Genomic DNA, 15683 nt, shown 5'->3' with positions numbered 1-15683 from the left:
CCCAACAGCTCGACTGAAAGGCACCTGCGGGCCCCTCCCACGGTGCAACGCAGCAGCTCCGACGTACGCGGCCCGCGAGCGCCGCGCAGGCGCGGTGGCACTTGGGTCCTGGATCCACGTCTCTGTCTCGGGATGGTAAGGCCGGGCCTAGCTGGGCGCGCGGCTCGTGCCACGGCGGGTGGGGGCGGCACCCGGAGGCGGGGCTCGGCGCTGTACAGCGCGCGCGGGCGGGCAGGAGGGCGCCGCGCTTCCCTGGCCGCGGTGTTAGTGCTGGGGGCGCCTCAGGCCCGGGCCGGCGCTCGGCGCGCGAGGGCTCCCCGTTGCCTTGGGGCGAGGTTGGGCTGCGGCTTCAGGCGGGCTGGGCCCCGCGCTGGGCGGGGCTGCCGGTGCGAGGTGTGAAGACCGGGCATGAAACCTTCTCTTGTAGGCCGCGGTCTTCAAAACCAGCACTCGCCTCCGCTCCGCGCTGCCTCCCTGTGGGCGCGCCTTGCCGCGGGAGCCTTCGGCCAGACTGTGGCAGAGAGGAGACAGGTGCCGCCCCCGTTGGCTTGGGACCCCTGTGTTCTTACAGGCTCCGCGGTGGCGAGCGGGCAATCCTCGGGCGGGGCTGGCACAGTACAGATGTGCCGGTAGCTTAACCCCCACCAACCGAGGCTCGGAAAAGCCTGCGAGCCAGGACACGGAACAGTTCAAACTGGTCTACAAATTCCCAGGAATTAAATATTGTCGAATATTTTCAAGAATGAAGTTGTTACAGACTGCTCTGACCGTAGTCACCCTCCCTCCAGTCTATCACCTCTATCTGCAGGAACAAGTTTCTCAGGATTTTCTGTTGTATGTCACTGGCATTGCTTGCTTTGCTGCTGCAATGCTGTATGGTACAAGTTATTTTTTCAGACGAATGATTGGACTGATATACTTAAATGATGTTGGCACTATGGTAAAAGTGGCACATTTGACATTTTGGGGTCAAAAGAAAGTCATTTATTGTCCAATTGAAACTGTGATGCCCTTGGGTGACACTGGAGATGCCAAGAACGAAGTACTGCTTCAGTTTAAACAGCATAATAGTACACACATTTTATATTTTACTCTAAAGTTTGGCCATATTGTAGATAAACAGAGGTTTGACCAAATATTTGGAGGATATTACTAATACATTTTCCATTGATCTTCATGCTGAATTCAGAGCATAGTTTAATAGATGTATAAATACTCAAATCCGGAATATTACCATCCTTTTTTCGTACAAATCCTCAGCCAGCATGCACACCTGTGTTTATACAAAGGGCATACCTTGATGTAGTAACCACTAGACAGAAGTTTCTGTGTAGTAATTTCAGATGAAAGCTGAATCTCATTGCACACACACAACTATTATGTAAATAAAGCTAGTATAATACTCATGTCTGGTAACTTGCACTTAAAATTGGTTCACCTGAATGTGCAGTTGAGCTAGCAGGTAGTGGGGTATTTTTTTATGGTGCTTTCAGACTAGGATAGCAGCTAAAAATAATTTATTGGTAAAACTGAGCAAATGTAACTTGCTATCAGAGAGAACCATAGAAACCACAGCAGCATTTTTACTATCTCTTGTGAGACTTCACTTTCAATTTGTCAAATTTTGATCAAGAAAATTTTAATTTCTATTAACATGTAAAGTTAGTAAGTTATTGAAATTGCAAATTATTCCTGTAGAACTGCAAAGTAAGGATTATACTAGTGCAAGAAATGGTCATGAGGTGGAACCGCTTGCTCACTTGTGACCTTGGCTAGCAGTAACCGGGAACTATGCCTCTCACTTTTTGTAGCAATTCTTCTGTCAGATCAAAACTTAGTGTCAGTGGGATTCAGAGTAAGATTTGTCCAGCATTCAGCAATGGCTTGTGGCATTTTAACTTGTGTACATAGAGAAAAGGATAAATTCTGAACAGAAGTATATTACAGATTTGCAGAAGCTTGAAAAACATTTTCTTACCCTGAGCTACAGGCACTATCTAAGGTTATTGTAAATAAGAATTTTAAGCATTTTCAGTGCTTATGATTGATTTGGATTTTTTTTTCAATTTAACAAATTGAAACTCATTCATTTTCTTAGGCATAATATTTTAATATTTGGGTTGCAAAGACAGCAGGGAAATGGTTATTTTTAAACAGCAACTGTGCCCACAAAGGAACTAAATGGCACATCAGTTCAAAATATCCTTCCATTGACCGGACTTAGTTTTGATTGTGTACTGTAGATTGTACTTTTCACAAATTAAAAAAAAGTTGTATGAAGTGCTAACTGACTTCAGTTCTCACGTTGCTTATTGCTGTAGAATGACATGTAATGCAGCAGATTTATAAAGCACAGTATGCATTTTAATAAGTGTAATGGTTACCTTTATTATCACATGATGACATACAATGTCAACACAAGCAAATCTTATTGTACCGAGGGAGTTGTTTAAAGCTGCACCAGTTCATATAGCATTATGAAAGTTCACAGGAGAAAATCTTGCCTAACACCTCTCCAGCTATAGAATGTTCTGATTACAGAAGTAGTATGGCTGCATCTAAACTGGCAAGATTTTGCGCAAAAGTGGCTACTTTTGCGCAAAATCTTGCCACCTATCTACACTGGCTGCGAGTATTTGTGCAAGAACACTGACTTTGTAATGTACAAAATCAGAGGTTCTTGCGCAAACACTCCGATGCTCCCGCTCAGGGATAAGCCCTCTTGCGCAAGTATTCTTGCGCAAGAGGGCCAGCATAGGCAGCCAGCTTAATTTCTTGCTCAAGAAAGCCTGATGGCTAAAATGGCCATTGGAGCTTTCTTGCACAAGAGAGCATCTACATTGGCACGGATGCTTTTATGCAAAAGCAACTGTGCCAGTGTAGACAGTCCCTTGCGCAAATACTTTTAATGGAAAAACTTTTCAGTTAAAAGTATTTGCGCAAAATCGTGCCAGTCTAGACGCAGCCTATGTGTGTTTTTTCTTTTGGCAGTCTCTCAGGCTACGTCTAGAATGCAAGCCTCTTTCGAAAGAGGGTTTTTCGAAAGATCCTTTCGAAAAAGTGTCTAGACTGCAACCAGTACTTTCGAAAAAGCAAGCCGCTTTTTCGAAAGAGAGCACCCAGTCTAGACCTGCAGTCTAGACACAGCCACAGAGGGCATTTTTGCCCATTCTCTCACACAACTACTTGAATAGCTGTGCACACTTGGGAAGGCTGGAGGAATCACTCTTCAAATCCTTTACTTTCCTTCCTACCAACTGAGGACAACAGCTCTACTATTCCATGGCTGTGGGTGGGGACTCAGGTAATCCTTTCCTTTTCAAAGATGTCCTCATCATAAGCAAGATTTGCTCCATAATGAGAAGCAGGCCTGGATATGGATAAAACATGGACTCAGGGCTCCTCAGGATGGGATAAAGCGGGCAGTTTGCCTAGGATTCTGTGTGAGAGCCCAAACTTAGTGGTGTTGCATGCTAATGTATCAGGTTACAACATCACTTACTGATATTTGTTCCTGTTAACCCTGCTCTGAGGTGAATGTGGGGCAGGATCATTCTCCCTGCCCTCAGTGGAAAGCTTTTTGGAAGGCGTATTTTGTTTTGTTTTGTTTTTTGGGGGGGGGGGGGAATAGGAAGCTTCAGTTTTAGAATTTGTGCAGGCCCTCAAAACCCTCTGTATACCGAGCCTTGCAAAACTGCAGATATGGATGTAGATATCCGCATCTCATTTTTTGCAGCTACAGACAGGGATGTGAATAACATTTTCAGCTATCTGCTAGAGGTAGCTGCTTAAAGATGGCTGCCAAAATGTGAAGGTTGAGGAAGACTTTGGGGAGGGGTGGCAACAAAGACGCATGGTATGAGGCAACTGAAAGGACACAAGCCAAGTGGCCAGGAGGGAGGATTACTTAGAGCAGTGGTCACCAACCAGTAGATCAGGATCTACTGGTAGATCTTGGAGCCTCTGACAGGTGATCCTGACTGGTTTGTCCAAAAAGCTATCAAGTGCTGGCTCTTCAGTTGTCCCTCCACCCACTGTCATGCTGCTCCTGCTCTCTGCTTTGGAGCTGCCCCCCTGGAAGCCTCCTGCTTGCTGTGCATGGTGTGGTAGGAAGAAGAGGGGAGTGCTGATTTCAGGATGTCCCTCTTACCCCCACTCCTGTACCCTAACTCCACACACAGAGAAGGGGACAGAGGGAGCTTGGCAATGCAAATCTGTCACACACGCTGTGTGTCTGTCATTGTCACAAACACACACTGTTCTTCACTCTCATCTCCTGACCCAACAAAAAGTGGGGAGTTGTTACTTCTACTACTTGCAAAGTGGGTTATTTTGGGTCTGTGCACTTCATAATTTTCATTTCTTACACTTAAATGTAATTTTTGATTGAGTTCTAAAATGCCTAACCTGTCATGGCTGGAGCAAGCTCTACATGCTGTCCTTCAATGGGAGCTGCAGGAATGGTGTCTGCAGTGATCAATAACGGGGAACTGGCCAGTAGAAGCTGTGGGCTCAGGGCCTGTAGATAAGGAGCAGCACATGGCACCATGGAGCCATTGCTGTACATGCCAGATGCTTTCAGGAGTGATGCAGAGCCAGCTGAACCCGTCCCAGCCCTGAACCTTCTCCTACACCCAACCTCCTGCCTCAGATGTGAGTCCCCCTGCACTCCTTCCCACAGCTTGTACCCTGAAACCCCCCCTAGATCCCAATGCCCCTCCCACACTCCAAACTCTTTGGCTCAAGACCAGAGCCTGCACCCCAATTCCCTGCTCCAGCCTGGCATAAGTAAGTGAGAATGGGGGAAGGAAGGGGAATGGAGTGAGCAGGGTGAGGTCTTGGAGAAGGGGTGGAACAGGGGCGGGGCCTCAAAGAAGGGCCAGGGCGGAAACGGGCGAGGGTATTTGGGTTTGAGGTCACAGTTAAATAGAAAAAGCGATCTTGTGGTTAAAAATGTTGGAGACAGTGAAACAAAGATGTGATAGCTACACACTGTTAGTGCATTAGTCAGATCAGAGCTCGGTTATGTCTCAAGCTAGGAAGGATAGTTATTCCTTAAAAAGATGGAAGTGTAGCCCTGCCCCATTCAGTCAAATGGATTATATGCTGCAGTCACAGTATCATGACGTGCAAAAAAGTAAACTTTGCTTCTGCTTGTAGGAGTAACAAAGCATTCTCCAGGGTACTCTCAAACCAGTCCTATGAAGTCCTGCTAGGACTTTTGTTCATTACTGTACTGTGATCCCAGAGGTCTGAAGCATGTCTACAGTAGAGGAATAGGAGTTTGGAATAAAATGTTCTTGTGACACTGTGAATGCTGTTTGATATTTGAATGCCAGGCCTCAGTATTCCTATCTATATGGTTACTTCATTAGATTTTTTTTTTAAATGCACCCTCCACACCTGTAAGTGTCTTTACCTTGGTGGCATGTTGTGACGCTTAATCAGCTGATGGTAAGACTCCTTGTTCCGAGAAGGAATAATAATCTGAAAAGTGCTCGCTCAAGGAGTATAAATCAAAGCCAGATACACGAAAAGGCATAAATTGTAACACTAACATTTCTATCACAAATACATGATAGAAATGTTGAGTTGTTCTGAAAGTGCTGAAATCAAACTCTTACAGCATTTTCTATTTTCATGCATTTTTACTCCATGTAGCAAACCTGGTACAGTGGCAAATAATTCAGCTCTCAATGTTCACTTACATGGAAGAATTAGCTATAATTTTCAGAGTAGTTTCCATATCTAGCCCTTATCTCCTTTTTTGTGTTGCAGAGGGAGAATCGCTACCATCCAAATACATCACTCAGACTTACCCTGATTTGCAGGCTACTAATGCAAAGCAAATAGGGGGAGTTTACATCCCTATGGTTTGGCTGAACCCAGTGCTGGTGCAGTAAAGCAAAAGGAAATGATGAAGTAGTTGTGTTGGCTAGTGATGTCGATTTATTGAGTGGTAGTTACTAGTTAACTGTTGGCCCGGCTGGGCTGTAGCAGCTCCTGACCCATCCACAGTCGGGATGTAATAGTATAGTCGGTTAATCAATTAACTGATAAGCAAAAGCATAGACTACAAGTATATAGAGTACACGTATTCCCTCCCCACCAGAAAACTTTCTGGCAGGTTGGCCAACAGCCCGGCTCAGTCCTGGCTTATGCTAGGTCCAGAACCTACTCTTGCTGCAGCTCTGCATTTAAAGTGTATTAGGAACCAGGCAGCCCAGTTCAGTTCTGGTTCGAGCTGGATCTGGGAGCTCAGCCCCCCCAGTCCTATGGGGCTGCTGCCACCCCAGACTGCTGCCTTTGTATCACACAGCACGGGGTGATTGGCAGCCAGTCTGCAAGGAAAGCTGGTTTTTAAACAGGCCACCCTTGTGGACCAGCTCCTGCCTGGCACCCCATGCTGCTGCCTCTAATCCAGAGGCAGTAGCGCAGAGTGGCAGGGAGCTCCTCAGGAGTGGGGCCAGAGTGTACTGGCTGTGGGTCTCATCCCCAGGGACTATAGAATAGTCAAGTAACCGATAAGAACTGATGAGGTTAATCAGCTATTCAATTAACCAATATTTAATATCCTTAGTCCATGGTGTGGTGTGCCCAATCAGGCCAGAACAGCCTGCTATGGGTTGGCCACATGACCCTGTTTAAGCAATTAACTGGTTAAATATAATGTTTAACCAGGTAACTGATTAAACAGGATTTTGCATTCCTAATGTTTGCTTGTGCTTCCTCTTGACTTATGGGCGGTGTCTAGATTGTCATGATTTTCGGGAAATGCTTTTAATGGAAAAGTTTTCCGTTAAAAGCATTTTCAGAACAGAGTGTCTAGATTGGCACGGACGCTTTTCCGCAAAAGCCACTTTTTGCGGAAAAGCGTCTGTGCCAATCTAGACGCGCTTTTCCGCAAAAAAGCCCCGATCGCCATTTTCGCGATCGGGGCTTTTTTGCGGAAAACAAATCTGAGCTGTCTACACTGGCTCTTTTGCACAAAAGCTTTGCGCAAAAGGGACTTTTGCCTGAACGGGAGCAGAATAGTATTTCTGCAAGAAGCATTGATTTCTTACAGTAGGAAGTCAGTGCTTTTGCGGAAATTCAAGCAGCCAGTGTAGACAGCTGGCAAGTTTTTCTGGAAAAGCGGCTGATTTTCCGGAAAAACTGGCCAGTCTAGGCACAGCCATGGTGTATACAGAACAATCTTCCAAAGAGTGTACCTCCAAAGAGTGTACAAAAATACAAAGCTATATAGTGAGCATAACATTTACGAATGTATATTTTTATTTAAAAAGAGCTACAAGGAGTTCAATTATAAATATTTTATTTAAGAATACTGATTACACAGGAAATTTATTTAGTTCATAGATTCATGTACATTGTTAACAGTTACATCATGAGGTGTAGGTGGGTATTTTTGTTTAAACATTTATTTGGCACTCTCCACAATATGCTGTAAACAATATTACTTTATTATGCTTATGCTGCAGTGCTCTCTGTGTATATTTTCTAATAATCTGATCGACATACATAGTGCACAATTTTACACAATTACTGAGTGTCAGTAAGAGTTATAAAAACACCTAGAGTATTTATAATAAAAGTGAGGACATGGTAAGACTTCATCACTGGACCTTTGATTCTGTAAAAGTACAAGACTTGCTAGAGACATTTACTAATATCTACTGCACTGATATGTTGAATGACCCAATTCCCAAAATGTCAAATGAGGATCTTCTTAATTTGACTTTTTTCTTATGCCTACTAGGACTGTGATAATGAGGTTTCACTGTACAGTTATTCATCAATCCTCCAAGTGTTTTCTAAACAACATACAATTACAAGTTTTAGCCTGACTTTTTGCTTGCTGTTTCCCAACTATGAACTTTCAGAATAATGATCAGAAAACTTATGGTCAAAAGTCCTGTCTATACTAAGAAAACTCTGACCAACAAGCTCCAGAACAGTATATAGCTTACAGACAGGCTTACAGGGATTTGCTTATTTTTAAATTGGCAAAAGTGAATTTCCTTGGTTGCTAGTTGCCAATAATTACAAAAAGTTACCTGTTAGGATTAGGCAGGACTAATGGTTTTCAAAGCAGACCAGAAGATTTAGAGTTTAAACACATCATTCACTGAACTTCTTAGAACATAAGTCTAAATCTCTTATGCCGCTGTGCAGGTCTCAACCTAAACATTTAAGTGCTTCCACTGAATTGTACGGTAGAATCTATTGGCCATTTGGAGCTTAGCAGTTTAATTTGTAATACGTATCTACTGTCTCATGATGTCAAAAATTCAAGAATGAGTTCCAAATATTTTTCACCTTGAATAATGTTCAGTCATTAAGTCCTAAAATTGACATGTAAAAAGAAAGTAAATACATAACAGCATTAGATCTGCAAATCATCTTAATGAAAATATCCTTTGTATTAGCTCGTTTATAGATATCTTTCCTCTATCTTAAACAATAGTCTGATTAACACACCACTGACATTTATAGATCCTCTGATTTTCTGAAGGATCCCTCAAGCATGAAAGAAGAAATCTACTAAAAGAACAGAATTATATTGCATTAGGATTGTGCACTTAATAAGGACTCCATCACAAAAGATCCGAAGTTAAATAATGGCTTGGTACAAAACAATGCATCTGTGGTTTTGTAGGATACCTTGAATATTTGCTTAGAAATTAGAATTGCTAAATCAATGGCTGTATACTATGGGCGAGCAGGTTAAATAATCCTGCAGCCCAACACATTTTATATTGCTAAATTAAGGCTGAAGTACATGCTTCATTTTCTTCCCTAAGCTTCAGAAACTTTTGGGTACAGTTTTGTGCGCAAAAGCCTGATTTGTTACATTAGGAATAACTAATCAAGGGACAAGAAAGAATTATTCCCCCCTCACTTCTATGCACTGCACAAGTGGCCAGATGTATCAGTGCCTCTGGAGAACCAAGTATAGGCAGGGTAGCAGATCAGATGGACTCATGGCAGATTGTGTGTTGGTATTTATGGGAACAGAGCTGGAACTGATTCTGTGAAATACTGTACTTGGTAGTGCTGGAAAGCAGAGCTTGCTCTGAAATGTGTTCTCTCCTTGACAGACAATGGCACTTGCTGCTCAGCAGACATATATCCTAAGCTTTTATCTCACACTCACAAGGTCTGCTGCTTCCTTTGGACACAAACTGGAGAAAGGAAAGCTACAGCATTTACCTAGGAAAAGGCAGGTGTTATTGTGTCATAATTAAATAATCAAATATACAAGGCAGTGCATGTCTGTAGGGTTAATGTTTCTGTTCTAAGCCAAGGCTGAAAATGGGATGCAAACTAGCATGCAGCATAGGTATTTAGATGCAGTTGCTGGGTTTTTATTAAACTGATAATCCAAAGCTCCACGTGTGTCCAGAGTTTCTGTTTAAAGTAGTTTCACTTGCTGATAAGCATGGGAAAAAAACCCAACAACTTCACTTTATAAATTCACATTTTGTCCCATAAGTGAAAATACATATCAATTAATTGAACTAATTTCAGAATCTTAAAGGACTGGACTGTTCAGTGCAAGGGAAATGAGTGTTTACTTGAAGTCTGCTAAGATGTCACTGAAGATGTTCAGAAAGAGGTGCGCGTGGTGATCCTTGAAGATCAGAGTTGGACGGAAACGGATTGACCTGTCACCACAGCCTCCCAGCACAACACCTACAACAATAAAATGCACCCTAGTGACTTCGCTCTTTGTGAAATGCCCAGCACATATAAATTTCCCAGGATGAAGTTCCCCCCAATGCAGCGGGCAAGTATAAGGTTCTCCACAGCACTGGAGTCCCATCATGTCTTTACACAAATGGGGTCTCAGTGGTGCAGAGGGGCCTGGAGCTGACCACCTGCCACAGTAACAAAAATTCATTATAGTAGCTGTTTGATGCTGCTCATCAGACCTTTGAAATATTGGAAGCAGTCCCAGCAGTGACTAGAGAAGCAGGATGCAGGATGTACAGATATATTTTCTGAAGCCTCAGGTCATTAACAAAGCAAATGCTCTGCCTCCCCCTTTTATAATCAATATACTATAATTTAACAGTCCTCTTAAAACACTGTATAATTGTTTAAACCTAAAGAACTACAGTGACTAGTGATCTGGGGTGCCCAACTTAAGACAAATTAGGAGGAGCCTTATTTTCAGAGAGAATAGTAATAGCGATGTAGCCGTGTTAGTCTGTAGAGAGTGAGCGCTCAGCATTTTTTTAAATTCAGGCTCCTTCTAAGGTGCCTCAAATTGGGCACCCAAAAATCACTAGGCCAAATCTCGCTTACAGACAACCCCCTAACCTCAAACAAATTCTTTCCAGTAACCATGCAACACACCTCCATCATAATTATTCAGAAACCCACCCCTGCAATCAGCCCCGGTTCCAACTCTGCCCACACATCTACACCAGCAATTTCATCACTGGACCCAACCACATCAGCCACCAAATCAGAGGCTCATTTAACTGCACATCCACTAAAGCAGTGTTTCCCAAATGTATTTGGCAGTGGAACCCTTTTCAGCTTTTCAGAATTTCAAGCACAAAAAAAAGGGGGGGGGACCCACCAATGCATGAAAATCAATTTTTTTCACCAAGACCCCACCCCTTTGAAACCCCATCATCTCTGTTCTCCTCCTCTCCATCACTTGTTATCCCCAGCCCTTGTACACTCTCACTGGGTTGAGACAGGAGGTGCGGGCTCTGGGGTGGGAATGAGGGATTTGGGTGTGGGAAGGGGTGAAAAATGCAAGCTCTGGGAGGGAATTTGGATGCAGGAGAAGGGGATGCTGGCTTGGGGAGGGGACTCCAGGCTGGGGAGTGCTGGGCTCAGGTGGAAGGCTGGGGTGCCAAACAAGACACAGGCTTGTGGATGTGAAGGTGCAGGAGTTTGGGCTGGATACGTGAGGGGCTCAGGGGCAAGGAGGCTGGGAGTATGATGGGCTCAGGACACAGATTTGTGATGTGTGGATGGTGCAGGAATGTTGTGGCAGAAGACTGGGGATATAAGAGGCTCAGCACAGGGGGTTCCAGTGTATGATAGGCTCAGATTTGGGGTCAGGTGGTGCAGGAGTGTTATGATGCTGCAGTGAGATGGGGGTTTGGCCCCAATTGGGGGCTTGTTGGCCAAGCTTCATTTTTAAATAAAATATTATGTCAAACTCAAAAGGTTTTAGCATTGTCTTTATTTATGAGAGGGGTGAGGAACCTGTTTTGAGTCAGGGGTCACTGACCCATGGAAAAGTCAGTTGGGGCCACACAAGTGAGATGCTAAAAACCCCCCCAAGCCTCACTAGTGTGGTCCCAACTATGCTGGTGCGGGCAGGGCACAGGGTGCTAATTGGTGCTGGGGCCGGGGGGCTGCTGGATGGCAGGTTGCTGGCACAGGTAGCGGGGTGCTGGGGCAAGATGCTGGAGTCAGGGACATGGTCCTGCTGGGCACTGGGGTAGGTGGCAGAGTGCTGGGACCAGGGACAGTGTGCTGCTGTGTGCTAGGGTGGATGGCAGGGTGCTGGAACAAGGAACAGGGTGCTGGTGAGTGCTAGGATGGGTGACAGGGTGCTGGGGCTAGGGGCAGGGTGGTGCTGGGTGCTGTGGTGGGTGGCAGGGTGTTGGGGTCAGGGACAGGGTGGTGCTGTGTGCTAGGGTGGATGGCAGGGTGCTGGGGCTAGGGACAGGGTGCTGCTAGGTGCTGGGGTGGGTGGTAGGGTGCTGGGGACAGGGTGCTGCTGGGTGCTGGGGTGAGTGGCAGGGTGCTGGGGACAGGGTCCTGGGGTGGGCAGCAGGTTGCTGGGATTGGGGACAGGGTGCTGCTGGGGCTGGGGACAGAATGCTGCTGAGTGCCGGGGACGTGCTGGTGGAGGCAGGGTACTCATGGGGGATCTGGGCAGGGGACAGGGGCATCTGGGACCAGTACCTGGCAATCCTGCAGCACCTCTGGGTTACAGGAGGTGTGCGACTGCGCTCCCCCTCCCCAAACAGCTGGCATGCATGATGCCGTCCTGCCGGGGGGGGAGGGGCAGGGAGTCCCAGGGCAGAGCGCGCTGCCTGCACAGTCGGAGCTGTGCAGCCCTGGGTCTCCTGACCTCCCCTCCACGCACCGCACAGAAAGGTGGCGGAACTAAGTTGCCGGGTCCCACAGCCCCAGCTGTTCAGGCAGCGCACGCCGGCTCCTTTGGGGAGGGGAAGTGCTTCCCTCTCTGCTGTGGGTCATATGGGGTCACTCCTGTCCAGCACCCCCTTAGAGTGCTGGCCAGAAGCAACTCTTCCCTCTGCCCCGGCCTCCCTATGCCTCTGCATCGCCAGGGAGGAACGGGAAACAAGTGTGCTGCTTCTTTAAGAAGCTGGCTAGCTGACTCTCTTTCAGAGGGGGCGGGGAAGTGCTGGCTCTTCGCGGAACCCCTACTTTCGCTTCGTGGAACCTGAAGGATTCCGCAGAGCACCAATTGGGAAACACTGCACTAATGTGATCTATGCTAGGCTATCAAATGCCAGCAATGCTCCCCTGCCATGTATATTGGCCAAACTGGACAGTCTCTACAGGAAAGAATTAATGGACACAAATCAGATATCTGAAAAGGCAACACACAGAAACCTGTTGGAGATCACTTTATCCTGCCTGAACACTCATTAATGGATCTCCAAATCTCCATTTTGTTTCAGACCAATTCCACAAGCCAAATACACAGGGAAGAGTTGGAAATTAACTTCATTTACAAGCTTAATTCTTATGCAAATAGTATGAACAGGGACATCAGCTGGCTTGCATACTACCTTCCACATCCTAATGACTTAACCAGCCAACCAAACAATAGAGGTGCTAATTGTTCTTATCAGCCTCTTGTAACTATTTGAACCATCTACTCACTGTCTCTTTTTTTTTAATCCTTACCTCTCCCCTTATTTATTCTTGGATCTGAACTTCTAATACTCCGGTCATCTGAAGAAGTGGGTTGTGCCTACAAAAGCTCATGATACCATCTACATGTTTTGTTAGTCTTTACAGTGCTACTAGACTATTTCTTGTTTTTTAAGTTTTTCCTGTTACAGACTAACTTGGCTACCCCTCTGAAGCAAAAATCACTAGTTACTTTTGAAAATTTTGGCCAGATACACTTCTACAGATGATCTATTATTATGAAATTGTAGTTTGTGTAGTTGTATAAACCGTGCTATGTCATGACCAAAATAACATTTCTATAAAATATAAATTATTGTAAGCTACAATGCAAGTACAGTGGATTATATAGGGACAGACATATACACTTGTGATTATGTGGTTTTAGGTACACAAATACATTTTGAGTAATACTAATCTTAACTAGAATATTCAACTGTGATAGAAAAATATATTTTCAAATTTAAAAATTTAAAATTGTAAATGGCATCATATAATATTACTTATAAAATGACAAATTAGCATGCTGGTAGAAATTTATTGACTAACAAAAACTGCCTTGGTAGAACTAACTCCTATTTTATTATCGATATTAAGAGGAGATTTTAAATGGTATCAGGCTGTATGTACAACATAAAGAGAACATGTCTCTCATCTTACATCTCAAATGTGGAAACAACCTATGGCTTTGGCATTGTGCTTATGGATATAGTGTGTTACTTCCTCAGCCAGGATAAACAAAATTTTCTGCAGCTTTTCATTCACTGGTGCAATGTCTGTGTGACATTGTGTGTACACCACAAGCGAAAAATCAAACGCATGAGGGAATGTGATATTGAAAGTCATTCTTCTGCATGACATACAGGCAGACTTTATCATACCTTTGTTTCTAGCTACTGCAATTAACTTGTTCCTAGTTGCATCATTTGGAGTGTCAAACGAACAGAATGTCCCCCGTCCCCTTGCTCTGCTGATGAGATGAGGGTAACGAGTCTGGAACAAAGAGTTAAGACACCATTACTCCTACATCTGCTGTCAGACCTTTCCAGGAGAGACACCAGGACATTTGCTGATGAGCTCTACACCAGGGGATTCTAACACATGGAAACTGCCCTCTCAGTTGCTGCAGATATGGAAATATTAACATTGTTTTCACATCTGACACAGGGCTCTGTGACCTCTTTACCCAACTGAAGTAACTGCTTGGTGCTTCTGAAGAGCTTAGTAATCAGAAGCCTAGAGGTCTATTGCTAGTAGGACTTTGTATTCTCTCCCTCATAAGGATGTAAAGGAGTCTGACATTATCACAAATCTGAGCACAAATAGCTTACTAAATGGTGTTAGAAACCAGCTGATCTTCATACTGCAATAAGATGCAAATTTTGAGGAACAAATATATTATGTTGTTAAAAATACATCTGCACACTAATTATGGTCAATTACTTGTCCTTTATGATGCTTATTTCTAGTGAAGTCAGAACTTTATTTTCTAAGTGAGACTAGTAAGAGTTTAGCTCTTTATTCGCAAGGGAATAAAGTTGCACCACTGTGCAACTGGGATATAGGGCTACTGAAAAGAGAAAAATGAAACAATGAAACAGGCAGGAATTTCTATATAGGAAGAAAAATCTCATTCCCCAATATAAGAGCATAAGTCCTTCCATACTGTGTCAGACTAAGGCTCGTCTTGCCCATATCCTGTTTCCAACAGTGTGTGGTCCAACAGAGCTTCAGGAGGAATATACAGAACCAGGTAATTATGGGTAAGTCATCCCTGTCTTCTGGTACTCGGCTGTTTCAGACAGCTCTGAGCATGTAGCTGCAGCTCTGATCATTGTGGCTAGTAGCCATTTAAGGACATATCCTCCATTAATTTATCCAGTTCTTTACCCATTATATTTTGTATGCACCACACTTTGAAGAGATGGCCTTTTGTCTGACTGTCTCTGTACAGCACATTGAAATAGTGTCTGGTATATGCTATACTCAGTGGTCATCAACCAGTAGATCGGGATCTACCAGTAGATCTTGGAGCTTCTGACAGGTGATCCTGACTGATTTGGCCGGGAAGCTATCAAGCACTGGAACTTCAGTTGCCTCTCCCCCGACTGTCATGCTGCTCCTGCCCTCTGCCTTGGAGCTGCCCCCCTGGGAGCCTCCTGCTTGCTGTGCAGGGTAGGGGAGGCACTGATGTCCGGGTATCTCTCCTGCCCCTACTCCTGTACCCTATCTCCACACAGAGAGAAGGGGATGGAAGGAGCGTCACAATGCAAATCTCTGTCACTCTCACACACTGTGTGCTTGCCATTCTGTAGCCTTGTAATCTTGTAGGTAATAAGTTAGTTATAAAGAATGTATGTTATAATATAGACTTAAACACAAGTTGCAGGCCTCAGACAGGCCGGGCAGCTTTCTTAACTTAGCTTCAATTCTGTTTGATGTTAGCATGTTCTGATGTTAAAGTGAAGGGATGGAATATTATAATGCATAGTGATGTTAGTATTAGGTAAAGCCTTGTAATAGATAGAAGTTTAATGTTGAAAGACTTTGTGGCTACGTCTAGATTGCATCCCTTTTTCGTAAAAGGGATGCAAATTAGACGTATCGCAATTGCTAATGAAGCGGGGATTTAAACCTCCCCTGCTTCATTAGCATAAAAATGGCTGCTGCTTTTTTTTGGCACGGAGCTTTGCTGGAAAAAAGCGCCAGTCTAGATGCTGATCTTGCAGAAAATAAAGCCTTTTCCGAAAGATCCCTTATTT

At 44.5% G+C, this 15683-nt stretch overlaps 2 protein-coding genes across 4 annotated transcripts in view; one reads left to right on the top strand and one right to left on the bottom strand.

The window, feature by feature from the left end:
* The first annotated feature begins 4 nt into the window (after positions 1 to 4).
* On the top strand, positions 5 to 2371 carry TMEM186 (transmembrane protein 186). Its single transcript, XM_075899277.1, has 2 exons — positions 5 to 135; positions 428 to 2371. Exons 1-2 carry the CDS (start codon positions 133 to 135, stop codon positions 1154 to 1156), a joined length of 732 nt encoding a protein of 243 aa, XP_075755392.1. The 5' UTR covers positions 5 to 132; the 3' UTR covers positions 1157 to 2371.
* Positions 2372 to 7298: 4927 nt separating this feature from the next.
* ABAT (4-aminobutyrate aminotransferase) overlaps positions 7299 to 15683 on the bottom strand; it is a 145979-nt gene continuing 137594 nt past the window's right edge. For all 3 annotated transcript variants that reach the window (XM_075899273.1, XM_075899275.1, XM_075899274.1), the window contains 2 exons: positions 13803 to 13914; positions 7299 to 9696 (listed from right to left, as the gene is read on the bottom strand). In XM_075899273.1, coding sequence (XP_075755388.1) covers positions 9575 to 9696; positions 13803 to 13914 — 234 coding nt within the window. In that variant the 3' untranslated portion in view covers positions 7299 to 9574. The remainder of the gene's footprint in view (positions 9697 to 13802; positions 13915 to 15683) is intronic.

Source organism: Pelodiscus sinensis, chromosome 16 (assembly GCF_049634645.1).
Source record: "Pelodiscus sinensis isolate JC-2024 chromosome 16, ASM4963464v1, whole genome shotgun sequence".
Taxonomy (NCBI): Eukaryota; Metazoa; Chordata; order Testudines; family Trionychidae; genus Pelodiscus; species Pelodiscus sinensis.
The sequence above is the reverse complement of the archived record's forward strand: the minus strand, read 5'-3'. Positions and strand labels throughout refer to the sequence as shown.